The sequence below is a fragment of the Streptopelia decaocto genome, assembly GCF_964273445.1.
Source record: "Streptopelia decaocto genome assembly, chromosome: 2".
In the NCBI taxonomy this organism is placed as follows: Eukaryota; Metazoa; Chordata; class Aves; order Columbiformes; family Columbidae; genus Streptopelia; species Streptopelia decaocto.
Genome location: NC_138655.1, coordinates 161,279,501 through 161,306,319, shown reverse-complemented (window position 1 = coordinate 161,306,319; position 26,819 = coordinate 161,279,501). Strand labels below are relative to the sequence as shown.

Below are 26,819 nucleotides of genomic sequence, written 5' to 3'. Positions count from 1 at the left end.
AGATGTCCCTGCTCATGGCAGGGGTGGCACTGGTGAGCTTGGAAGGTCCCTTCCAACCCAAACTATTCCATGATTCTATGATTCTGTGATCAAGGCACCTCACCTGCTGACTCACTTGGACAAGATCTTTGAGCCATGGCTCCTGGTGTGCGAACACTGAACTCCAACAAGTTTAGGGAGAGGAGCCCGGAGAAGAAAATTTTGTCCTTCTCTTCATGATCTGATGCCCACATGGTGCTGTAATTATCCAGCCGTGTTGCAAGAAATCAGATCAAGTCTGTTCCTTGGTTACTCAAAAGACTGGAAAAGCTTTTCACCCAAATCACCCTTTTTGACCCTTGGCATGGGTGGCCTGTTGCTCAATAGTCCACAGAAGATGGCTAAGAAAAGCAAGCTGGTTGTGAATAGATTCTCACTACAGATGTATAGGGCTTCCCCTTTTGAAAACAGACTATAAAACATTGACATAGATGTAGGAAGTTGGGATGTTTTGCTTAGCAGCCCAGGAAAATTGAGCTGCCTTATGGCTGAAACATCCATGCCTATTCCATTCACATCAAAATAAATTTTGAGCTGGAGACCAAATATATTCATTTCAGCAGACACGAGGTGTCTACAAATGTCAGACTGAATGAAATCTTTCACTTCTTTCTCTGCGTCAGGTTTATTGCTGTTGTTATTTTTTTTTTCTGTTGTGAGAGATCACCTTTGAGGGAAAAGTTTTCTCTCTCTCTCAAAATGTATATAAGTGCCAGGACACACACTGGCATTTTTCCTGTACCTTTGAGCGACTCATCAGTCTGTACCTCCTTAATTTTAGCGAGATCTAGCTGAAACATGTCAAGGAGCCATAAGGATTTTTTCCCATGCAAAGTAGTTTCTTTGCAAAAAAAAAAAAATCCAGTTGTTCTGTTGCAGAAAAAAAATGGCCATTTCATTTTAAAAAATGTTTTTATAAGCAGCAAAAAAATTCTGAGCTTCATGGCAGTCTTGGACATGTTGAGCTGTAAGTAAGAGTTGACTTCACTTTGGGTTGGCGTGTTCATCATGACCTTCCTCCATGTGTTTTCTCTGCTGTTCAATGAGCTTTTTCTGCAGCCCTTCCAAAATAGAAGGAAGGAGAGGTTAAGGAGGTCTCTGCCTTCTGCTCCTTTCCAATTCTTTCTAAAAAGAAAAATATAAACCTGAAAAGCTTCAATGTCTTTTTGGAGGAAAGCTGGTTTCTTTTTCCTGACCGACTCTCACATCCTTTTCCCATATAAGTATGGACCAAGATCCAGAGAAATACTCTGCTTAGTCCTAAGCCCATCTTGTGTACAGAAATGCCCTCAAAGAGGGTATAATATACATTCATATCTGTGTATGACTTTGGAACAGTCCATTCAGTATTAATCAATCCTTGAGCATTTCAGATGGATCGAATAAGCTGAGTCTTGAGACATTTCAGACCAAAGGAGGAGTAGAATTGGTGATGAATGGATGATATGAAAGGAAGCACAGCCGTAATTTATTGCAAAGTACTTAAATGGTATCTTGATGGATGGTGCAACTAGATGAAAAGCTCTTTCAGGTTTGGGATCTTTTTCATTTTGTTTTTTTTTTTCTTTTTCTGTTCAGTAGTTCAAAATGGAAACAGCTTTTTCATGGATGGAAAATCAAACATTTGATCAGAAATTCTTTTTTTGATCAGAAATCAAAGTATTTCACTTAAGTTTTGAGGTTCTGAGTATTTTAACATAAACATAAAATACATTTACGCAAAGTAAAATTGTATGCAGAACCACCCTCCATAACTGTATTTTTACAACGGTCAGGAAACTTTAAGTCCTTCCAAGTGCTTGGCAAATGTGGCAAACTACTGTGAAAAATACTTAGCAGATTTCAGGGTGGGGGTTTTGATATAGATGTATTTTTATGGGAAATAGATTCATGTAAAAAAAGAAATGCGCCTAGTTCTAACAGGCAGTTTCAATAGAGTAGATGAACTAACGTAGGAGTTTGCTCTTCTTCAAATGATCAGGATTTGGACACAGTGACAATGAGAAATGGAACAATTCCTGATGCAACTGGAGCTGTGCTCTGGGTCTAACAAAGGAAACAGTCCCTGAGATTGCTCAATCAAAACCTCTAATTTGGTATCGATAATTAAAAAAAAGAAGCACACACCAGCACAACAGAAAGTTCCTTGCTGGCTGCCTTGGCACAATAGAAGTCCTTAAACATATGCTCAGGTTTAAATATGTGCTTAACTCCCATTGATTACACCATTAACTTGAAGCACACTCTGAAGTGCTTTTCCAAATCAAGGCTTCCTACATTTTGCTTAACAGTATTTTATGACCAGAACAAAAAGTAGCTGTAGGATTCATTAGAGGGAGAAGGCAAAAGAAGAAAAAAAAAAAAAAGGGGAGAGAGAGGGTGCAAAAGGAAGGAAAAACAAAGAGAAGGAAACTTTATGGCTTCGTAAACAGCTGTAAGCAATGTCTCTGGTCGGGTCAGACCGGTCTGAGTTGACAAGGCAGTGTCTCCAATTATATAGCATGCTGTAGCCTGTAAAAATGAAATCAATTTGTTATTTTTCTGGGAGAACATTATAGCGTGAGTTCACACATTTGGTAGCCTGATGACTCAGTGAAAGCCAAAGAAGGATCTCGCAGACATGCGTGCACGACTGAGTGAGGGTATGTGTTTGGTGTGACCAAATGCATTTCCAAAATATATTCTTGGAGGATATATGTATTTTGAATGCATTCTTGGAATAATTTGGTGTATTAGAAAAACGAACAGTGAAAATTGTGTTGTTCTTATAGGGTTGCCTAAACACCACGATGACAGTTCTTTCCATCCGTGGTTCTCATTTCAAAATTGGCTTCATCACTAAGGAGTTTCAGGATAAAATTCCCCCAAGCATTTAAGCACTTAAGCAATTTAGAAGTCCAAATCCAATCTTCACAAGGATCTGAGGTCTTTAAGCCCAGTCCTCCAAGGTATTTAGCACTGACATAGCCCAGAACAGACCTCAATTCAGGGGGATGGGCCTTAACGAGAGGTTTGAAACCACAATATGTAATTTGTATTGCTGATCATTTAAAAAAAGTTCAACTTGGGATGTTTTGGGGGTGGGGGAGAACTAGGAGGGTTAGCACTAGCCACACTCCTAATTATTGTTGCAATTCATAGTAGAAGTCTAAATATCTTTAAATACTGTGGGCATTTTTCATTGCCTAATATAATTGTCTTCTTTCTTCCTGCCATTCCCCTAATTTAGCTCACATGACCCAGAAAAATTTGATTTTCAGCTAAAACTTGATTCCAGTGCCTAAGATACATAAGCTGGGTAGAAAGAGGCAAGTTCTCTCATAGGCCAGCCAGTTGTTGTATTGCAAACACACATACATACATACTTTCCATTTGTCATGAAACTCTGGTAGGGGTTAGGCTGGGAGAAGTCAGATGTAACGCAGCAAAGGTGTTTACATGAAACTTCAAATTACTCTTCTTTCATTTGCAAGTAACTGTTGTTCCTCATCCCAGGTAAATTTATCCATCAGCAATATCATTAGATGAGTTCATTGTAACCACCAGATTTACAGCTCTCATAAACTGCAGTGTAGGTGGCAGATTAAAATGTTAATGCTTATACATCTCTAATCCTGGCAAATCTTATAAAACAAATGGAGCTGGAGGGAGGCAGATCTCAGAAGAGAGACCTCCAGGGAGAATATAGGATGTGGTATGGAAACAATATCAGGGTCACTGTGTCCGGGAGCCAGGCTTGAAAATATGGTTTGAGGGGCCATTGTTCTGCTGGATGGATTGTTTTTCAGATGACATGTATAACAGAGGAGTTAATTGCCTAGGGTAATTAAAGAGTTCCTGAGACTTTTTGCAAGGATCTGGGTTGTTAATACTCATATTCTCTCCCCTTCTGCTCTGTTCTGTAGATCCTAAGGGAAGACAAAGTCAAAGAAACATCTCTTGCACTGAGAGTGGAAGGTGCTGAGTGTTGTGGTGTTGCCTTAGTTCCTGTGGGAACACATTGTCCTGGCCAAACCTCAACTCAGATAATTACACTCTGCTTTCTTAGCATCCACTCGAAGGTGCCATCGAGTGTGTTATTTTCCAAATCCAGACTCAAACCACTATTGGGTGTTATAAATAAGCTGCCATGGTCCACGTTAGAGATAGCTGCCTTCTGTCTCTCAGCAAAGACTTTCCTTTGTGTCCTCTTACCAGCCCTCTAGGAGTTTAGGGCCACAAAATGACCCGAGGCTGGAACAGCTCTGCTGGGAGGACGGGCTGAGAGAGCTGGGGTGTTCAGCTGGAGAAGAGAAGCTCCAGGGAGACCTTATTGTGGCCTTTCTGTGCTTAAAAGGGGCTGATAAGAAAGATGGGGACAGACTTTTTAGTGAGGCTGGTTGCAATAGAACAAGGGGTGATGGTTTTAAACTAAAGGAGAGGAGATTCAGGCCAGACATGAGGAAGAAATTGTTGCCCCTGAGGGTGTTGAGAGTCTGGCCCAGGTACCCAGAGAGGTGGTGGATGAACAATCCCTGGAGACATCCCAGGCCAGGCTGGACGGGGCTCTGAGCAACCTGAGCTGGTGAAGATGTCCCTGCTCATGGCAGGGCTGGCACTGGATGAGCTTTGAAGGTCCCTTCCAACCCAAACTATCCTGTGATTTCTGAGATTCAGCTAAAAAGGGCGAGATCCCTGGTCTCTACCTAACTTGCTAAAAACAAGGTATCTAGTTTATGCTCATCACTTTTCCACAGCCAGTGCTGCCTCCTGGGCATCTCCAGTGATTCAGCCCACCTATCTGAGGCACCTATCTTAGGATGGGCTGAATTGCCCTCTGGAGATGCTGATCTTGCTTCACGGACTCTAGTAGACAGCTAACTTGGCTGAGATGGATAATTTTTAAATGGTCAAAGTTGGGTGAGATGAGTCTCACGCTCAGAGAAACTCTGATGAAAGATGCTAGAGAAATACAATGCTGCATCATCATCACCATCATTGTTATTAATGCAGGGCAAGGGTTAGCGAATTATTCGTGGGAGAAAAGTTACCTCCATGCCTGTGTGTTTGCAGGATCAGGCCCAGCTACACATTTGTGTACATACTTTCTGTATGTAGAAGAGAAAAAATAATTAAATGTAGCTCTCGTGCTCTACTTTAGGATGAAAGGAGAGATATCTCATAAAAGAGATGGAAAGAACAGTTAATCCAGCAGTTTTCAGTCTTTTTTGGTTGGTTGGTTGGTTTTGTTTTGGCTTTTTTTTTGTTTTTCCAGACTGGAAAAAGAAATCTGGAAGAATAGATCCCCACACAGTTAATTTGAGCTGTCTGACAACAGGCTTAGATTTTTTAGGTCTCTTTGTGGACCTCTTAGGAGAAGTCTGGTAACAGCCAGACCCTCAGAGATCAAAAGTGGAAGATTCCACTGCAATCAATATTACAAATGCTCATAATTTCTCAATCACAATATGTTACTTCTGCAACTAGTGTTATACTGCTTAGGCCTAGGTTTGAATATTACTGAGTATTACATAAACAAAAAATCCCCTCTAACTTAAAAATATTTGTTGTGATAATCAGTTATTTGATTCATGTTTTCTAGAGCTAAACCTATTGTTTTGCTGACCTACATTAAAGTGGTTTTCAAATTTTCAGCTAAAATATTTGCAACTAAAACATTAATTAAAATTTACATTTTGTAGTTGCTTGAGTTTGGGATAGTTTTAACACCATACAAGAAAATCACTTCCATCCAGGGGGGCCATTAGTTAGTGGAATTACCCTTTTCCATTTTAATTGATGGGGTTTGGCAAGTGTCCTTTTCTTTCCATTCTAAAATTTCTCCTTGTTTTATTTTCATTTTCTTAGCAAAACAGAAAAATAATCTTTGCATATGCTAGAATAGTGGTGTTTTTCTGTGAAAAAGAGTACCATTAAATGCATGCAGATTTATTAATATTTCTGCCTGCCCACCCACCAACCTGGCCTCTGGGCTGGTGGTTCAATTCTACAGAAGAGTTTTGTAGAGGCTGGGAACTGATGGATGCTATAGAAATGTAAAAGAAAACACACTAACTCAACTACATCTCCTATATCTGGTCCCTAGCACTGGTTGAGATGTTCAGCAGTTTTTAGGCAGCATCAAATATGTGAAGTTCATGCTTGCCAACCTTAGCAGTCCATGGGGGATTGTGGGTAGGGTACCTCAGATGGCCTAATTCTAATACTGTAGGATGGTCTAAGGTCTGCCTACTCGCCACATGCAAGCAGCTTCCCTGTGAGCCCTTCTGGTCTGGTACGAGGAGATGTGAAACAACCCTTGCTGGGTTTTCCTTATAGCTTGGCAGGACCTATAAATACTTCTCAAGCAACATTTTTCAGTATCTTTGTCTCGCAATACCAAGGGTGCTTTCTGAGTGTTCACCTTTTTAGACAGACAGCTTTGCACATTTTGTCCCCTTCTTCATAGTGTGGCTGAGATTCATCTTCAAAGAGTTAGATGTGGCACCATTAAGGGGCAGAAAAAAAGGGTGAGAAAGGAAAAGACAATGAAACAATGGAGACCTGAACAGATTATGAGAAAGGATTTGGAGGATGTGTGAAATCCTCCGATTAGGGGATCCCATGCAAGAAAACCTAGGGTATCTTCAAGCCAACACAAATTCCCTCTATTACAAGCAGATGAACATCCTTTGACTTAACTTCTGCACCAGGACTGGCTGCCAACTTGCATCTGTATGAGACAAAAGTTACTACCGTTGTTCAGTTCTCAATATTCAATGGGGACTTAAGTGCTCTTTGGATCTTATACCAGCTCATTAGGCAAGTTACACTCTTTCTGTACAGCATTAATAAATGCAGTTATTTCACCTGGGTCAGGATCCCAGAAGGATGTCTGCTGAGGAAGCTCTTGGCAGCACTTGGAGCCAGCAAAAGGCCTCTCCAAGATGAACAGCAAAATAAAGCTCCTACAGAGTTCAAGAATAATTGAATTCAGGAAGAAACAGGCAGGTGTACATGCCTCTACATACTGCTACTGATGTCAAGGACTTTTGACAGCCATACTGAGCAGGTAGGGACCTTGAAAAGTCAGTAGAGTTGTGCTGTACAGCAAGGTCATCCAGAACTGAAGCCTTCTCATTTTCTGAAAAAGCTATGAGCATATATTTCCTGCATATTTCTTCCTCATAAACTGGCTGGGTGTCCATTCCAAGAGGGAGGGTACACGTAATTTATTAAGAAGGTGGCCAGGTACGTATTTACAATGGCTCTGCTGAAGGAGCAGATAGATTGAGATAAGGGAAATGAAGAGCTCTCTAGGTGTGTTGGCAAAGAAAAATGCTCACTGAAGGTAGAATTAAACACTTCAGGGCATGCAAGGCTTAAAGATAAGCCAAGAACTTTGGCTGTGGACATACAGAATAGTGTTTTCATGGCTCCTCCCGAGATAATGGGAAGAAAAAGCTAATTGGTCTGAAAAAAAACAGCTCTTTGACCCTTCCCTTTGGTTCAGACTTGAGCAGTACCTGTTCTGGGGATGAGTGTGTTTGTGAACTTGAGTGTTTCGTTAATTGTCCAGTGGAAAAGAAGAGGTTGGTGTCAATACATCCAGGAAGTGTTGATGCTTAAGATGATGCCTGGTTAGACCACAATAGATGACACGTGGCCCGTTTCTCAACACCACATTTTCAAAATTACCCACATGCAGAAGACAGTTTAGAAGCAGATGGTAGGAGAGTGGAAAAATGCAAAAGGCAGGTTTAATCATCGGAAACAGTGTGGAAAAATGAATGATGGGAGCTACTAGCAGGTTGAGTAACACTGAAATAAGATTTTGATCTTTATAAACTTTGCCAATCTTTTCTAAAGGTTTTGGGTTGTTGTTGTTTTTTGAGGGGAAGAGGAGGAAGGTTCTTAAGGTTCATACCTCATGATCAATAAAAATGACAGGATGCTGAAATAAATTGGTCCTCCTTAAGATAAATTGACTTTAGAAAGAGGGAGAAAGCATTTATACCCAGAAGCTGGAAGCAAAGCAGAGACCAAAAGAGAGTGGTCTGATATAAGTTATCACACTCCAGAGTCTTCAAGGGAGCTAGGAAGAAGTACTTAGAGGCGTTTAATGGCAGAGATGCTGTTCATGGAGACATGTTTTGAGATTCCACCCTGTACCTTCAGCTGAAAGTCAAGTGACTACGCACTCCTCCATGAAACGCCAAATTTGCATTACACTGCCTCAGCACCTGATGACGCCTTGAGAACATGACTCTTGCTGGAGATTGTCTTTTGCAGATATAAACTTTCCAGACTGTAACATCAAAGCAAGGTGTGACTGTTTCCCTACTGTATTGAGAAGGGAGCAGTGAGAAAAGCAATTAAAAGTATTTCTACATGTTTTTATTTTTTTTATCTTAGCTGATCTTCCCAGCAACGGAAACGAACAGTTGAGGGCATCAACCTATAAGCTTCTCTTCCTATGACTGACGTTTTTGTTCTACCACTGTAGTAACCACCAAAAACCACAGAGACAGGAATGAGTTTGGTGGTTCACATAAAGTAAAGTTTACGAGACTTGAATCCTAAAACTTAATCCAGGTCCTGTTAAAATGGCTCAAGAAAGTCCTCCTGGCTTCACAACATTATGGATGGACCCTGCAGCAGGTTGATTCAGTCTCAGTGGATACTTTGTCCTCAGTGGGAACTGAACAGGGCACTTTTGAAAGTTTTGGGAAGGATGTTGGCGACTCTAGTTGTTGGAACAAACTCTACAGATGTTTCCATTAAAGGTAACATTAGACACTGCAAGGTGGCTACATCCTGGACTCTCTGTATACTCAGTGACTGAAGGATGAGTCAGAGCAACTTGGTGCTCCTCTCTGGAGGCTTCAATGAAGGCATCTATCTCTCCCTATTGTTTACAGAGATCATCCAGCTCCCAAGCCTGAAGCTGGCATCTGTGAATACCTCCTAGATCCCAGTACTCAGGCGGCTGAATAGGTTGAGATTTGGAGATGTGGTACCCAAAGACTCCGCGTTCCCAACAAGGCCACAGAGGCAACACACTCAAGCCTTCTGAAGCCTAAAAGAGTGGTTTAGGAGCTGTGTTTAGTCCAGAAACTGTGATCCAACATTTTTATATAACTTAGCAATGAAACAAAAGCATACACAGAGCAAACACTCTTTGGCTTGGCATGGGCTCCACTTCACAGATGCTTTTTTGCCACTGGTTGTTCCCTGAATTAATCTTAAACTCAAGCGAACACATATCAAGCCACTTGGATAGGGAAAACAAATTAACTGTGTCCTTTCCTTGGTCTTCTCCTGTGGGCTCCTGCAGGAACTTGCCTCCTTCCTACAGCTGACCTCTTTGCATGTCCTTCAACACAGCACTTTGCTTCCCTGGGTGGGACTTTTTCCAGGAATTTAGCCGTCCCAGTTGTTAGATATCATAGCATGATTCATCTGGAGACTTTTGCAGTGCAGACATATCCCACTCAACCAGTCAACCAAAGAGATAGGCTGTCTTGATAGTCTAGCCAATACAGTCAATGGAGGCAAGGCCATGATTCACTTCACCCCAAAGCAGACATCTAAAATAGAGAGGATGAATCGTACCTTGAAGTGCCTGTTTCTCTCCACTGACTGATTACAAAAGCAGGCTGGGGTGAGTAGATCAGCTGGAGATGTCCATGTTGCAGACATCAGAATGTGGATGAGATGAACACAGTTCCTGGTCAATGTGAGCTGCATTCCTCCCTCTTTTAATACAGTGAAAAAGAGGAACTTCATGCTATTTCTCTCATCTTCCCTCCCCAGAGTAGGATCAGTTGTCCTCTAATGTCCTCTAATGAGATTGATACCTCAAAGGTGGAGCTGAGGTGGAAAGGAGGCATGTAAATTTAGGAAATCAGCTGAAAATCCTTTGCTTTCCCAGATACCTCCTATCCTGCCCACCTAAATTTCATTTACTGGGGGACAGGGCACATTTTTGGCTGAGCTGATTGCCTTGGTTCTGGACTCCTACCAGAGTCATTTGGAGGTCCCTGTGCCTCATTTGCCTAGAAAGGACTGATATGTAAAGCCTAGTCTATGCACGCTTAGTAAAGCCACTGAGTTCAGCCTAAAATCCCCCAGTACCTGCCCATCTGAATGTCCAACTCTTTTCACTTCTGTCCCCTCTTGACCAGGTACCCACCAGGAAGGGAGATAATTGACTGCAAGTAGCCTTGTCTGATAAAAAGGACAGACATTTTAACACAGTTTTTATCCTAGCCCAGAGACGATCATATACCAAAAATGAATGTAAACAGGAATACACACTGCCCAGGCAGGTTTCTGTTTGTCATTAATTCTGAGCAGAAAAGTCAATCTAGAGATTTAATTAGAAGAAAAGGAAATTATACTCCAAAAATCCCTTCAGTTTTAGTAATCAAGGTTATTATTAGAAACACTAGTAAAAACACTTTAAAAATCTATATAATTAGCTACATATCTGTTGATCTCTCTGCATAGCTGACTTGTTTGTCTCTAAGGCTTCAACCAACCTAATGGTTCATGGACACTCCTTTCAACAGACTTCCATTTGGCTGAGCACAGAATTTGCACTCAAGTTTTGTTGATTTTTTGTTGTTGTTTTTTGGTTTTGTCGTGTTTTTTGTTATTGTTCTTTTAGCTTTTGTTTTGTTTGTTTTGTTTTGTTTTAATTTCACTCTTCTCACTTTAACCAAAGCAACGTATAGGTTGATGATCAAAGCAGGCTCTCCATATCCTGTGACAGCACAGCAAAGCCGGCATTGTTTTGTGAAAATACAGCTCTACTTTTGAAAATTCCCAAATTGAAACTGGTGTGAAAGTAAAGTGAAAATGTGTTAAACTAATAACCACAAGGACACTGGCAGCCATTTTAATAACTTATTTTCAGAGCATTTGAACTGGATTAGAAAGCCCTAGTATTCAGCTTTGCAGAGCACATATCTGGATTAATTAGGTGTGGAAATGCTTTGCTAAAGAGTAGAAAATCTTTTCTAGACCACACTTTCAAGGAAGTTACCAATATGCCAGTCCTGGCTCCAAACTTGTATGAACCTATGCACGAGTATTTCTAGTAACATGAGTGCAGTTGTTCACACAGGGGAATAGCATTGATGTAGGACCCATATTAAGCCATAGGAGTGTTTTTCCCTAGGTTGTTTCTATTCCAGCAGGGCTATGTTTCCATCCCCTTTCCTCTACAGCACAGGAAATATAACTGCTTATGAAAGCATCATGGGGTGGTGTGTTTTTGTAGCACTCCTGCAGCATTTAGCTCAGAATTGGATTTTTTATAAGTTCTCAAGGCCCAAACTACCTGTGACTTTAGGGTCGGTTTCAGTGCACAAAAGTTACCTGGAAAAATTGAAATGTATAAGGCACGCTGTTGAATTGTGTGATGGCTATCAATTTTTTATTGTTCCCCTTCCAAATACTTGGAGTATAGTTTAGTCTACTGTTGGTGTTATTATTTTGTGTAGCTCTGAAAGTGCTTTTGACTCTCTAATTCCTGGGATTCATCAGCCGCTGAAACTTCCTATAAAACCTACCTTTTCTCTTACAAGTGTGCTTGGTTTTCAAAGAAAGAAATGTGGGTTTGACCCTCTTTGGTTGCAAAGCAAACTAGCTGTATGAGCTGAGCCTCTTTGGGAAGAAGCAGCACAATGATGGATTAAGGTTTTGAGAGGATGAAGAAACGAGAAGATATTAAAGGCAGAGTTGCTTGCCTTGTTGGGCCAGTAGGGAACTCAGGAGAGTTGATGTTGTTTTGGGGAGGGATGACTGTGGAAAGGATGTTTTCTGGAGAGGGGAATGCAGAGGAACCGAAGATGTTGATTTTCTGTCCCCATTCTTGTGAACCAAGTACAAAGGTGAAAGCCAGACTGACAGCATCTCTTTTTCCTTGTGTTTCTTTTCTCCCAGGTCCTTGGCAATTGGTCACCAGTATTCCTCCCTGGGGACTCAGCCCATCCTCTGCGGGAGCATCCCAGGACTCGTACCCAAGCAGCTACGCTTCTGTCGGAACTATGTGGAGATCATGCCCAGCGTGGCAGAAGGGGTAAAGATTGGAATCCAAGAATGCCAACACCAGTTTCGAGGGAGGAGGTGGAACTGCACGACCGTCAATGACAGCTTAGCCATTTTTGGGCCTGTGCTAGATAAAGGTGAGTGCAGTGCTATGGGTTTGGTGACAGCAGCATCCATGGTGGAGCGGCAGCAGAGATCTTGAGAAATCTACTGTGAACTCATTTGCTTGTGATAAAGCGTCATGTAGAATGGGCTGCTGGAGACAGGACTTTGTCTCGATAAAGGAGACTTGTGACAAAGGTAGGGAAAGTTTTGTTGACCCAGGACCTCATCCAAGTAGTTTCAACTTGACTCAGAGGGTCTTTTGTAGAGAAAAGAGGATTATTAAGCTTTCTCATGGGGATAGCTAGTAAGTGTGTACCGCCCCTATGCAAGGAGGGTGGTTATCCACCATCTCCATTGTACAAACAACATCCAGTCATAGGTAACAACTATTTCAACCCCAAAGCTCTACTGAAAGGGTACAGGTGATGCATAGAACCAAGAAGTGCCCCATTTCTGAGTGCGTAGAGAGTGGGGTCATCTCTGACCCTAGTTGGAGCAGGAAGTTGGACTAGAGACCTCTCAGGGCCCATCCCACGAGTTATCCTATGATCCTATGCCCCTTGCAAGGAACACAAAGGATTATTGTGTTTTCAGTGGTCAAGCTGGTTGTCTGGCTCCTTTTCTGAGCCCATGGAATTTCATGCCGCATTTTCAGCTCTCTCAATAATTGCGGAGGTGAATTGATGGGCTGTTGGCTGGACTTATCAGATACTATCAGTTTTGATACCACAATAGGATAAAATGAAGATCAAAGGTCTGAGGAAATCACCATCAATTAATGGTTCTGCTTTCATTGGTTACGAATGTGGCAATTTCAGACAGGATGCTAATTCAGGCAACTAATTCTAACACTGCACTCATTGATATAAGTGGGGGCTTTTAGAAATGTTTTCCCCTAAGTTGTTGAATGCAGTGGGATTTAAGCACTTGGCATAGTCTGAGTATCTGGTCTTTTCCCCTCTAAATTAGCCTGAGCCTATTTTAGCCCATAAGAACTGTTTTATCCTTCTTTGCCATCACAGTATGCCTTTTAAAGTCCAGCCTGCTTTTGCTGGTCTCAGTAAGTCTGGGTCAAGCTCTGCCTTTCCCTTTAGCACCAAGGGATTCATCCAAGGGGTAGACTGGTTTTGCATTTGAATCCTGCCCAGGTGGTGAGTCCAGGTACCCTGTCCAGATCTGTGGAAGAACATGTCTGCTTTCTCTTAGGACAGCACCCACAGAAAAGGCTTGGATATCCTCTTTCTTTTCCTTCCTTCCTTCCTTCCTTCCTTCCTTCCTTCCTTCCTTCCTTCCTTCCTTCCTTCCTTCCTTCCTTCCTTCCTTCCTTCCTTCCTTCCTTCCTTCCTTCCTTCCTTCCTTCCTTCCTTCCTTCCTTCCTTCCTTCCTTCCTTCCTTCCTTCCTTCCTTCCTTCCTTCCTTCCTTCCTTCCTTCCTTCCTTCCTTCCTTCCTTCCTTCCTTCCTTCCTTCCTTCCTTCCTTCCTTCCTTCCTTCCTTCCTTCCTTCCTTCCTTCCGTTTCACAGAAGGAAAACAGTTGCAGGTTCCTGACAGTCTGAGAGTTGGAATGACTTTGCCTGGAATAGTGGGGTAGCATCATTTTAGCTTGTAGAAGGAGATTAGGGAGCACCTGAGATAGTTTCAGGGGATGTCCTGACCCAACATATGTAGGTGATCTACACTCACCTTGAGGCTCATTCTCCCAGTGCTTGCCATCTGGAGATAGGGATGTTTTTGTTACTCAGAGGACACTTGGGCATTACTTCTTGGATTCATTTTGAAAAATGCAGCAGCCAAGGGAGAGCAAAGCCTTGATTTGTATCATGGTGGGGCCTCCACCAGCCAGAATCCAGAAGGAGAACAGGTGGTTTCAGCTGATGGGGTTACCCCATTAGAGCTGGGGAACCAAGACACCATATTCATGCTGGTGTCACTATTCAGGCTTAGTGGTGAGAGATCATCCAAAATAATTACATTTGTAAGATTTACAGCATGGTGCACTTAAGCCCATATCAAAGTATCATACCACAATATTCTGTATGCAATTAAAACACCCATTCTGGCTACATCACTCTACGGTGTCTATAGCAGTTGAACTAGGCCAGCACAGCCAAGCTGAATATTTTTCTCAGAAACACAAGCTCAACACGACTTGCCCAAGATCATTCACTGAGCAAAGGCAGTAAGTGAACCAGATAACCCAAACCTTGGCCTCATCACAGGCTGGATGTCCACAAGGACACATCGAGTCACAGAATAGTTTGGGTTGAAATGGACCTTCAAAGCTCATCCAGTGCCAGCCCTGCCATGAGCAGGGACATTTTCACCAGCTCAGGTTGCTCAGAGCCCCGTCCAGCCTGACCTGGGATGTCTCCAGGGATGGGGCATCCACCACCAATCTGGGAAACCTGGGTCAGCGTTTTACGACAGATGCTCTCAGATTAGAAGTTCCAAATCTCCTATAGCAATTACACCCTGTACAGGAGGAAAGCGATCCTCACCTCCTTGCTGACCGAAGGAGCCCTAATCCCAATGCCCCCAAAACTCTCTTATCTCACAACATTCTCTACACGAAGGGTCTGTCCCTGCTTGAGACTGCAGGATTTCAGTAGCTGGGCTCAGGGAGGGAAAGAAGGCTGGGACGATTTCATAACTGAAGAATGTTGTTCCTTGAGGGAGAATCAAACCACCCTTCAGTTTTGCTTCACCTACAGCAGGAGGGGGGGAGAAAAAAAAAACAGCTCAGTCACATTCTTGTGCGGCAGATCCCCCAGGGTAGGAACATATTTGAGTTCCTACCCAGAAAGAGAGATGGAGAAAAGGAGAGAAAGCAAGCAAGCAAGCAAGCAAAACTTTGCAGCTTGAATTTTAAGTTACTTCAAGATCTAACTGTAGCTTCTCATCTGAGTCGATAAGAACCCCATCCTCCTTCAGCACAAACCGGAATAGCCACTAAAGCAACTCCCTTTTGCCTTACAAGACTATCTGAAATTCTTTCACTGAAAAGGACTGATTTTATGCCTTCAGGAAATACTTTCTAGGCCCAAATCTCGCCGAGGCTGCCTCAGTGTCTAGGCTGCCCTTGCTGCTCTGCTATCTCATTACTAATTCAGGGCCAGGCTTGAGCTGTGATTCAGCGGTGCCAAACTGTCACCAGACTTTGGTCCCATTAAGAGCCATATTCTGATATCTCATCTAAAACCAGACGCTTTTTTTCCCCATCAGCCTGTTTACGGAAAGATATCCCACGTGTTTTAGCAACAACTATATTTATGGTTTTGGTTCTGGTTTGGGGGGGGGTTTTGTTTGTTTTTGTTTTTTGTTTTCTACATTTCCGTAGCCAGGCCTAATGAATCACATATTAAACAGTGATTATATTCATGAGCCCAGCTACAAGGGAATGGTGATGTTCAGGAGAACCATATCTGCTGCTATTTGGGGTCAACACTTGACAGGATTGCCCCTATGTCCCTCTAGCTCTTTATAAGTCCCCATCCCATCCAGCTATTCAATTACTCAGTTTTGCCTGTCCTTGGCTGTGGAATAAATGTTTCTTATTCGAAAGGAACAGAGTCCCCTTCCTCGCTGTGTTGTGTTACCTGCATGGGGAATGATTCAGGCATTAACAGGAGGTGAAATTTCTACGGGGCTGTTGGAAGAGGGTTTGCCTCCTCCTTTGTGTCCTGGGAGTGTATAAGCATATGTGCAGCTCCATGGAGAAACATTCAGATAGATGCCACTGTTGGGTCTGTCTTGCTAAGGGCTGGGAAATAGGTGGCTCAGGTACCCTAAACTATTGGGAGTGCGAAGAACAGGATGCATATATAGGAAAATAATTGAGCCTGATCTTTTCCCCCCTATCTAAACCTATTTACTTGTCTACCAGTCATATATTAGAGACTACAGTTAATGTAAATTCTCAGAGGTTCAAATCTCAATTACTGGACAGAGGACAGAACACGTCACTTGAACTTTTTTAAGGCAGTAACTTCTAGAGGAAAAAATTTCTTCTCACTTGTTTCGTTGGGACTGATATGGTCACTTCACCTGTATTGCGTGAAGCAGTGGAGCAGAATATGGCCATAGCTACAAGACCTTAAGCCACAACTCATGACCAGCCATTTACCTTAGAGGCTTGACAGTTTTTAAGGCAGTTGCCACATCTTTCAGTTTTCCAAGGACAAGGGAAGATTTATGAGTTGCCTTTAAAAATATACAGGATAAAACTTTGGAGGATGTAGTAGAGGGACATACCATCACTAGCAACAGAAAATGAACTCTCCAACCTAATGGGCATTTTCCATTTCAAGTGCTATTTACTGGAAACTGTGTCTTTCACCCTGTTTTTAACATTTATGGACTGAAGACGCTGTTCATGTTTTAAGTTGTGGGGCATTTTCTAGTCTCTCAACACCACGCGAGCTCTCTTTGAAACTCTTTTGGGCAGAAATATGAACTGACCTCAAGAGAAGCAATACAATACAAGCTTATCATGGCCCTTTCTCTTTAAAGGACCTCAGCACATAATTAAGTCAAAATAAAAGTTTCCTCCCTCTCCTCCCCCCCCATTCAATAAAAGTAAATTACCTCAAACTATTTAAGCCCCCAGTTCGTTTAAATTTTAAAAGGGAGCCCTTGTCTATCTATTTCTTTCACTCACTCCTACCTCCTTCTGCTAAAGACTGGCTGGGGCTTTAAACCTGCCAGCTGGACTGAGAAATGGTTAATAGTTATTGTGGAGGAGCAGCTTTTAATGAACTATTGAAGAATGATACATTGATGGAGTAATGGGAGTTTAAGTCGCTCTGTAATGAAACAGGTTCTCAGCGCGGACCCATTGTGGTGTAAATACGGCACGTCTCTCCCACTGTTTGGTCAGGACTAAATAGCAGAGGCCAGAGGGGGGTCAGCTTATGGGGTCTCCGCTTTAGTTAATCAATCTGATTGGATTAGGGTCACTGCGATCCCTAATAATGTCAAAGGTGATGCCAAACTGGATTAAATGCTTTGTTGGAGAGGGCTCAGATTCTTTCAGCTTTTGCCGACGGGGCTTGTTTATTAGAGTTTAACACTCGTGCGACCTTGGGAAGCCACCACCGTCCCTTTTTATACGTCAGGGAGTTTGCGAGGGGGTTTGAACGAGCCAGGGCGGGTGCGCGAGTGTCCCGTTGCTTTGTCGAGTGTCTGCGCCCGTCGGATGTGTCCTCTGAGGACATATATCAAATTGCCCACTGGACAAATGAGAGCCTAATGGGTGATGCAGAGGCTGGGAGGCATAAGTTCATTCCGGAAACAATTGTTGGTTGTCGACCCTGCTAAAAGGCAAATGACAAGAGCCACAAAAGCTGCATAGTGACCACTGTCCGTGTCCCCCTGGGTTAACCCTGTTCCTGTCCAGCAAAGGGATGTTCATTTTCATACAGCTTCTGTTTGTGCAGTTACCAGGATGAGCATGGAATGAAATAGGGAGTATTGAAAACCACTTGATTGCCTCATTATTAAAATGGATAGATGTCTTGGTTTCCAGAACTTCTAGTTCTAATCAAGGTGGATGGGATGGGATGGGATGCGATGCGATGGGGTTGGGTGGTATATATCTCCCTGTCATATTATCCAGGGAGACCATGAATTACTATTATCTTCACTCCTGATGTTCCTGTAGATGACACAGTATTATAGACAAAGTAGAATGTCCCTCAGAAAATTATACCAAATAATCTCTCTGAAGGGCACTTGTCAATGGAAAGGGACAGCAATAATAGTGTGTTACTGGTAGAGAGATATGAGGTCTCTGGATCTCAAATGCTTTCATCCTTCCCACAGTAGAGAACACACTGCACATTTACAGCCTGCCAGGTCTGTCAGATTATCCAAGCAGACTTCTTGCATGATGCAGACGGTAGAATTTCCCCTAAAGACTTCTGGAATAAAACCAAAATACGAATTTGGCTATGGCATCTCTTCTCAAAAGACATCTTGCCTTGACACGAGGAGTTAGACAACCTATCTATGTCTCCTTTCACCAACCTTTTCATTTCTAATGGAACACCACTCTGCTGTTGAAAACTGGCCACTATATTTTCCTTTACTAGGCTCAGAATAACTCTTACAGAACAAAGCATCTTCTTTGCTACTCTCATTTCATAAAAAGTTAAAATCGAGGCCTGCAGAAGAGCAGTAGGTCAGCAAAAGTTTGGGTCCATTATGTCAGACAGCGAGACAGGTCAAGGGAGTTCCATCTGATGCTGGGGTCCTCTGGGCGATGATTCCTCTGCTGTATTCTAGACAGTTAGTATTAAATTATTCACACCCTGAAGTTTCTACATCTCTCCATCAATCACTGAGGGAATCCAGGGAGACCGGCTCTTGATGAGAAGACTCCCGCTCCCTGGGACCACATGAAGGGCAGCTCAGGCATTTGTCTAGCTCATGAGAGATGTGCGATTCAAGTCACATCCAGTTTCATGCGGGATGCTGGCCACTGTTACCTTTGCAGCTAGGCTTGTTTCAGACTAGGCCTATTTTGCAGCTATGTTTATTTTGGAGTCTAAACATTTTAGGGATAAACTCCATGTCTTGTCTGTCTCAAGAAAGCCAAAATGTAGCTGTGTTCATGGGCTGACTCTTTTGTCTCTGTTGCTACTGTGGATGGGAAACATCATCTTGTGTCTAGCAAAATCCATATGAGTTTTTTTTTTCTCTGGGTTTAGCAAGAGTGGAACAAGACTTTTAAATTCAGTTATAATACCTCGGAGACACAAGTCTTCTCCCTATTTTTTTTCTTGCTGTGTCGTAACAATACTGCTCCCTAGGCTCTCTGATAGGCCTGATCTCATCTACCAAAGTTAGATGTCGAAGTCTGAGCTAGTCACCCCAGGCTCCCTTTGCAGTCAGTGGAGAGTAATCGGCATCTCCAGGGAGCAATTCATCTGACCTATCTTAGACACCTATCTCAGGATAACATGAATCATACCAAGATGTTTATTTCTCTCCATTGACTATAGAGGGAGCCTAGGGCTACAGGCTCAAACTTCCATGTCCACTTCTCAGAGGCCCATTTTGGGGGCAAATATACCCACCCCTCATCTTTCTTCTGTTAGAAACCTGTCCTGAAATCCAGCTTCTGTTGGAGAGACCATTTAACTAAAGCAAGAACATGGCACTGAAAAGGATCTCCTGGACCACCGAATCCAGGCAGTCCCTTGTTATTTCAGGCATAATACCATCTCATAATGTCTTGCATGATTTAAAATTAAGATGATTAGCAGACCTCGTCATATTGTTCCTGATGGCATTCTGGCATCTCAGTTGTCTCTGTGCCAAGTGCTTTCCCCCCCCTTTTCCTTGCTCTAGATCAGACTTCTCCACTTCTGCAATAAAGTAAGGCATGAGCAGAAAGCCACAAGATACTGATCCATCCAGGAGGTTAGTTACATGTAGGAGGTACTCTCTGCTCTCTCATGAAACTCTTCCCAAGAGGATCTGATTTCCAGCCACACCCCGTCTACCTCTCCGCTAATGGCAATTTGGGCAGCTGCCCTGGTATCAACAACGGAGATCTACAAACTCTACCCTGTAACTATGGGGAAGGAAACTGGAAGGATCAGGATTGAAAATGTGAGTATGCAAGCTCCGCTCAGCCGTCAAGATGCATATATACTGTAGGCCAGAGATTTGCCAGTGCTGCTGGGAAGAAGACTGGCAGATCCTGGCTCAAGGCAGAAGCATTGGTTGTATTTAGTGTCAGTGTGAACTGATCTCAGAGCCAGTGATGAGACATAAATGCCTGTACATCACTGCGCTGCCTGAGTCCACATTCCAGCCCACAGGTACAGAACAGCCCATATTCACTGTCGCAGCATTTCTGAGCTGTTTTTCATGTAGGTAATTCAGTCCCAGCAGCAGCAGCAGCAAGGAAATGCAGTTTGGGGAGATCTAGATGAGCCGTAGACACGACTCTGGTTTGTAGCCCATATCAGTACTGGGGGATTAGCAGCATTCACGGGGCCTCGGCAAGAGCAAAATTGTGATGGCAGCAAACAGAGATGCTGAGGAAAGTCTCCGAGGTGTTAGTCCCTTAGCTTTGGGAACAGGACACCAGTGAGGTGGTAGAGGAGCTCCTTCTCTTACTGGTGGGGCTGCTGCTAGGGCCAGGTCACAGTCATAGAATCACAGGATTATAGAATCATTTGGGTTTGAAGAGATCCTCAAGATCATTGAGTCCAGCCACTAACCCCACACTGGCACTAACCCACGTCCCTGAGAATCTCATCTATGTGTCTTTTAAACCCCTCCAGTGATGGTGACTCCACCACTGCCCTGGGCAGCCTGTTCCAATGTCTGACAACCCTTTTGGGAAGAAATTTTTCCCAATATCCAATCTAAACCTCCCCTGGTGCAACTTGAGGCCATTTCCTCTTGTCCTACCCCTTGCTACTTGGGAAAGTAGGGGTCAGTTCATCTTCTTGTCACTTCAGAGATGTTCAAGGGCAAACACTGGGCAGTCCTCTGGTACAGTGGGATAGCAGTCAGAAGATTATGGTTAGCATCACATCTGGCTGTATTTGCCTCTCCATCCTCCATGCAGCCAGGTGAGTCAACTGGAGGCTGCACATGGCTTGGGTTTGGTGGTCTTAAGTGTGACCTAGGCTTTTTAGCAAGAGACCCTGATCTCATCACCTCTCCATCTCAAAAAGTGATCCCAGGATAAAGATCTGACTCTTGTGCATCTGTACGGTTCTCTGGAAATGACACAGCCCATGTAAACAGCTGTAAGCAGCCAACACCCAGACACGGGCTGCAAACCCGGGAGAGCGGGGATGGTGAAAAGGAAATGGCAGCAATGCCAGGAGCTGATCCTGTTTGCTTTCTATGCTCCCTCTCCTCCCTCCCACTGCACCAACTCTCATCTGTCAGCCCTGACATGGAGATTTTTTTTTACTGTTTTGTTTTTTTTTTCTGGCGACTAAAACATTAGACGGGGGATCAGGGAGGGAAGAAGGAACAAGACAGCCTGTGGCTACAAAACCGGTGGTGTCTCTCTCCCGGTGGCGGGAGGCACTGGAAACTTCTGCCTCGGGCAGCATGCACAATGCGACGGGTTGGCAGGGAGTGGGGCTGAGCAGAGTTATAGATTTATTTCCTTCCCCCGCTCCCCTCCCTTTCCTCCCCTTTCCCTGCTGGGTACATTGCATTCCCCAACTGGGCTCAGGCTGGTTGCAACAAGGAGCTCCCTCTGCCGCATCCCAGAGTGCCAAGTCCAAGCGTGGGAGCTAGTCCTAGACAAAAGGCAACAGTAGAGGGAGCTGATTAGCATCCCTTTGTCCCAGGAGAATCCCAGCCCCAAATGGGCCCTCGGCGCACAAAGGGGTGGCACAAACACACACACACGCATGGACGGGAGCCAGGGAGGGAAATGGGGATGGCGGAGGCTTGGTTGCCTTCATCTGGGGGGGAAGGAGGACACGGTGGGTTTCACCCTTAAGCACCACTTTGGGATGTCTCTGGAGATGAGGTTCACCGTCCTTAGGTCCGCAAGGGTGACTTCTGCCGGTTGAGGTGGTAGATCTATCTGCCCGCGCTCCTATGCATCAAACAGCCAAAACAAGCAAAGTCGTCTGACAAAGAGAGATCCAAGCCCGTGAATGTGGCTTTTCTTCCCTGTGAGATGTGTTATGAGCTGGCAGTGCTGAATAGACGCTGGGATTTTAAGGCCAGAAGGGGCTGTGGGATCATCTGGTTGGATTCCTGTATAAAAAGCAGAGAATTTCCTCCCATCTCTCCTCCCTGAGCAGATACGTCAGGGCAGCAAGGGCAAAAACAGGGCACATAAAGATGCCCTTCGTGCCTTCTTTTGTGCAGAGGGGTTGGACTAGATGACCTTTGAAGGCCCCTTCCAACCCAAACTATTCTGTGATTCTGTGTGCTTGCATGGGAGGGGAATGGGGCTGTCTCCTGCAGAGAAGATGGGGCAGACAGCCAAAGCATGTTTTGGCAGGAGATGGTTTCTTGCATGTTCCCTGTGAAGGTCTGATGCAGGAGAAAGCGTGCGCCTCGATGGATCAACCTCTCTCATTCCTTGCTCCCTCATCTTTCAGGGAGCACGTCCTTCAAAGGAAGGACTCATCATGCGAGAAGATCCATGGGATTAACAAGGAGGCAGAGGTCGGCTGCCAGGAAGAGGGAAGGGTTCAAAAGGATTGTTAAGACTCTTTGGATTTGTGTTGCACATGTGAGCAATGTGGTTACAGCAGTTATTAAGGCACAGCTGACTTAAGACTGAGCACTGAGGCCAAAGCAGGAGTAAAGGGAAAGCAGGATTTTGGGAGGCTCTAAAGTCTTGGGGCGTGCGAAGTCACAGGATTAGAGAGTTTCATGGGAGTCAGCACCCAGCTGTCGTAGGTAGGGCCTTCCACCACTCAAGGGTAAGCAGAGGTGCTGCGCAGAAGCGTCATTTTTTGGAAAAAACAGCATGAGATGGGTGAAGCCGACGTAGCTGAGGACAGTGTGAAGTAGACCCCAAGACATTAAGCAGGGAAGTGCACGGTGTGTTGTCTCCTGCTCACCTTCACCGTGCTCTCATGGGTCACCGAGATGGTTCTAGAAAGTGTTGCCTACAGCAGATGGGCCCATAAAAGAAGGTTATAGATACGTCACAGTATAGATATGCTTTAGGGAAGGACTTGAAGGAAACTGCTGTGGTTTTGTTTTGCTTTGGGAAGGATTTTTTAGGAAGTAGAAGACGTCATGGTGAACCTCAGGGAGGGACTGGAGCTAAAACCTGACAGCAAAGCACAGACATATCCTGGGAAACACAGAGCTTGGCTTGAGATGGAACTCAAGACTGGGTGCAGGTCATGGGCCGAGGAATGGAGATTGTCTTTCGCTTTTCATTTCAGCTTGACTTATCTTACCCTTCCTAGAGAAGAAAACCAGTTTACAAAGCATACGTGTTATTTGGCTGGTTTCTCCAGACCCAGCCTGGATCAGTGATGGGTAGCAAGGCAGAAAAGAGAGATTCTGGTTCTGGTTCTGGCTGTGCTTTTGGCTGTGGTGGAGACAGTGGAGCACGTCCTCCTTCCTCTACATCTCCGCTTATGACGGAGTGCACCACAGCAACAACTGGATACTTCAAAGAGAGCGATACCAAAGTAGGTCATATGTAGGGCCCTGCAGCTCTTGCAACATAATTTAGGTAGTTTTATTGGCCTACTTAGGTCTGTTGCTCTCAGTTTTGATCGACGGGACAGTAATGCTTCATGAAGCGCTTCCTGTTAGGCTTCATTGACTAAGCATCTGGCACCATCTCCTCTCCATTATTTCCAGGTGCTAAATCACATTAAATGATAGCTAATAATTATGGTTTATCCTTTCCTAATCATGCTACTTTCCCAGGGAAGCTGTTGCCACAGGGATGTTGTGGGAGTGTGAATGGGTGGGGAGGGCACAAGGAGATATTTCTGTTCACCCGGAGCCATAAAAAAGTTGGAGACCCCTTAGGCTAGGCACACAGGATCCAGCCTAGGAGATATTATATCTCGTCAAGTGTATTTATTTATTTTCTGGGCCACTTTTCCGTCCGAAAAGGCAGCTGCATCAAAATGGAGATGTTTTACAGAACCTCATCAATTTCAAAGCAAAAATGAACAGCTTTTGATTTCTTGTTTTTTCATTTCAGATAGTTTAATTTGAGTTCTTGAAAAGAAGACATTTTACTTATTTTTACTTTGAATGAGATGTCAAATAGAAAGACATGAAACTATCAAAAAAACACACTGCTGTACCTTGATATTTTTATAGACTATTGTAGTGTTTTGATATTATTGAAGCTGAATGATTTTATCTTCTCAAGCAAAAAATATCCAAATTTTTTCCATCTGATTTTTAACTCTTAAACATAAAATAAAACAGAATTTCCCATAATATAGTAATTTGATTTTTCGACCCTCCTTACTGGCCTTAGGCATGACATACTTGCCAAACTCCTTCATTCCCGAATCCAGATTAACTGAGAACAAAGTATTAGTAAGGCTCTCCTAAGGACCCCTCTAAATTCATAAAGCAGCCTTACAGCTCTATAAAATGAGAGCTGCAACAAGACAAGCCCCAAATCCACAACTCATTCTGCCCCGTTATAAACAGGGTCCTGTCATGAAGATGCTCCAGCAGGAAATTGCACAGGCCCTTCCTAGAGAAGAAACAGAAGGTGAAAAAGTATTTTAGTGCTGTTGGTTTTGGTGGAGAAAGATGCTTCGGTTCATGCAACAATTTCAGTCTGCTTTCCTAACTGCATTTTGGATATAGATTCCTTGGTAGATGAATGTGAAGATATAGATGTATTTTCAGAGAGGTAGATGGGAGGTCTGTGGAGCACAGACAGTCTGTATTAGATGATCAGCCTGTGCCCAGCACAGCAGCACTCTGGTGAGATTTGTGATTCAAGTATTTTCTGTGCCCAGCACCTACAATGAGGAATATTCTCTGTATTTAGCTCGCCTTGTCACAGTGTCTTCTCAACCAGAAGTTAACGTGAGCATCACTTGCACCTGAACACATCAGAAATAACTTAGTGAGCTCCTGAAGGCAAGACACTATCAAATAATAGCTTTTGTAAAGTTCTATTCATGGCTTTATTAATTATTATCCTGGTCCAAACACATCTCCACATCATGTCACCGATCCCTGTGGACCAGGAAAGAGTTGAAGAACATACAAATGTCTTATCATAAAATACTTCCTTTAAGCAAGACAGCGGATTCTTGCCTTCTTGTTTTGGATTTCAAGAGGCCAGATGGACACTGAAGCTTTTGAACTTCTCAGACAGCAGAAAAGCACCGTCTTGGTTTCCAGTTCCATGTTGCCAATGTTTGTCCTAAGGTTTCAGGAGCTATACCGAATAATCAATAATCAATATGCAAGAATAATCAACTGTAAGAGTTAGAAACTCTCCCTAGAACCTCCTCATTTGAACCAAAGCAGTTCACTAACCTTCAGAATACTCTTGTTCCATCAGTCATTAATACTTTTGTTCATTATTCTTGTTAAGGCTATTGTGACTTCTCTGAAATCTTTAAATCAACCTGACTTATGTCAGTGTCTTCTCAAAAAGAACAGCAAAAGAAAAGCAAAAAAGGTGTTTCTTTTGTGGACTTGGTTAGTTTTTGGTTGGTTTGTTGTTTTTTTAAGGAACCCAAACATATTTCCATGTTTAACCTGACGTTTCAGGTAGATACTTCAGAAATGGATGATACTCTGCTCAAACAGCCACTCTCACCATTACAACTCTGGCACAAGCCTCATACACTGGTGCTGGCTACAAAATTATAGTTGTTCAAAATCTGCAGAGTTGGAAAGATGCAATTTAAAAATATATGTATCAGCATTATAGCTCCACTGGAAAAGAGGCTGTAATCACCTGTGTTGCAACTCAGTGAGGTCATTGCGTCAAGCACTCTGAACTGTTAACTACACATATTAGCCTATTTTATGGGGCTGACCACTAAAGGGGTTGACCACTAAAGTGGTTGACCAAAAGCTGAAAGTATATTAGGCTTTTTCTAGCTAGGGCTGGGTATTCTGACATTTGAGAGGCTTGGAGCTGACCGCTAGTTTGTTAATCCAGGGTTACACCTCTTTTGTGAGGTTTGTGTCTCTTGATGTTTTAAGACTTTTCTTTGGTTCCATCAACCCTGCCAGAAGAAGAATGGTGTTCTTAATTCTCACTGGGCAACTGAGCCAATTAGCCTGTCTTAAAAGGACAGAAGAGCTAAGCTTGGTATTGATTTGGATCAGACAGCTTTGGGATGAATTTGAGTGTGAGATGGTGGATCTTCTTTACTTTATGAGCCACATGTGATGTACATCAGAAAGTCTGGTGTAGAGGTGTACCAGGACTACCTCAGAGGATGATGTTGGCTTCTCTGGAGCTGGTCTGGGCAAGCAAGCCACATCCCAGAGTAATACAGCCCAGTGATATTTGGCTTCCAGCCCCCACGCAGCATAGCCCTCCTGCTAACCAACCACATACCATAGCCAGGGCAAAGAGCCATACGCAAAACTTTGGAGAGTCACATGTGATTCAGGAGCTGCTGAAGAGACGTTCCTGCAATAGCAGCTCTAACTTCAGCTACTCACTGAAGATAATACCCAAACCTGCCTTGAACTTAAGATACTCAGCTGAACAAATACACAAGTTTCCTTGCCTTGAAAATGGTTCTCACCTGACTTAGTCAAAGGACTAGGTGAAGTAGTAACAGTGGTTAATGGTTGGACTTGATCTTGAGGGTCTTTTCCAATCAAAAATGATTCTATGATTCTATGCGTCTTCCTTGTGTAGGGCTTACCACCTGGGAGCTCTTCATTTCTGTGTTTGATCCCTAAGCAGCTCTGTGAGACTATGAGAATCTGCGGATCATGGGCGTTTTGCTTCTTAAGTTAAATGTATTTACTCAACAGGACTTAGAGCTTTGGAGGTCAGCATGTTTCACTTAACATTAAAACAGGGGCAAACACAGGCCCTGAAATTTGAAGAATCTCTGCAGATCCTCACCTAAATATCTCCTCTCTAAATGATACCATATTTCCAGGGTGAAGTGGAAACTCATTCTGAGCTCTGTTTTGCTCAGTTCTGCTCTCAGTTCCTGA

At 43.5% G+C, this 26,819-nt stretch overlaps 1 protein-coding gene across 1 annotated transcript in view; it reads left to right on the top strand.

Annotated features, from left to right (window-relative positions):
- Nucleotides 1-26,819, top strand: part of WNT3A (Wnt family member 3A) — a gene marked incomplete at both ends in the record, with an annotated part of 90,272 nt that overhangs the window by 38,278 nt on the left and 25,175 nt on the right. The window contains one exon of the mRNA XM_082044902.1: nucleotides 11,971-12,212. Coding sequence (XP_081901028.1) covers nucleotides 11,971-12,212 — 242 coding nt within the window. The remainder of the gene's footprint in view (nucleotides 1-11,970; nucleotides 12,213-26,819) is intronic.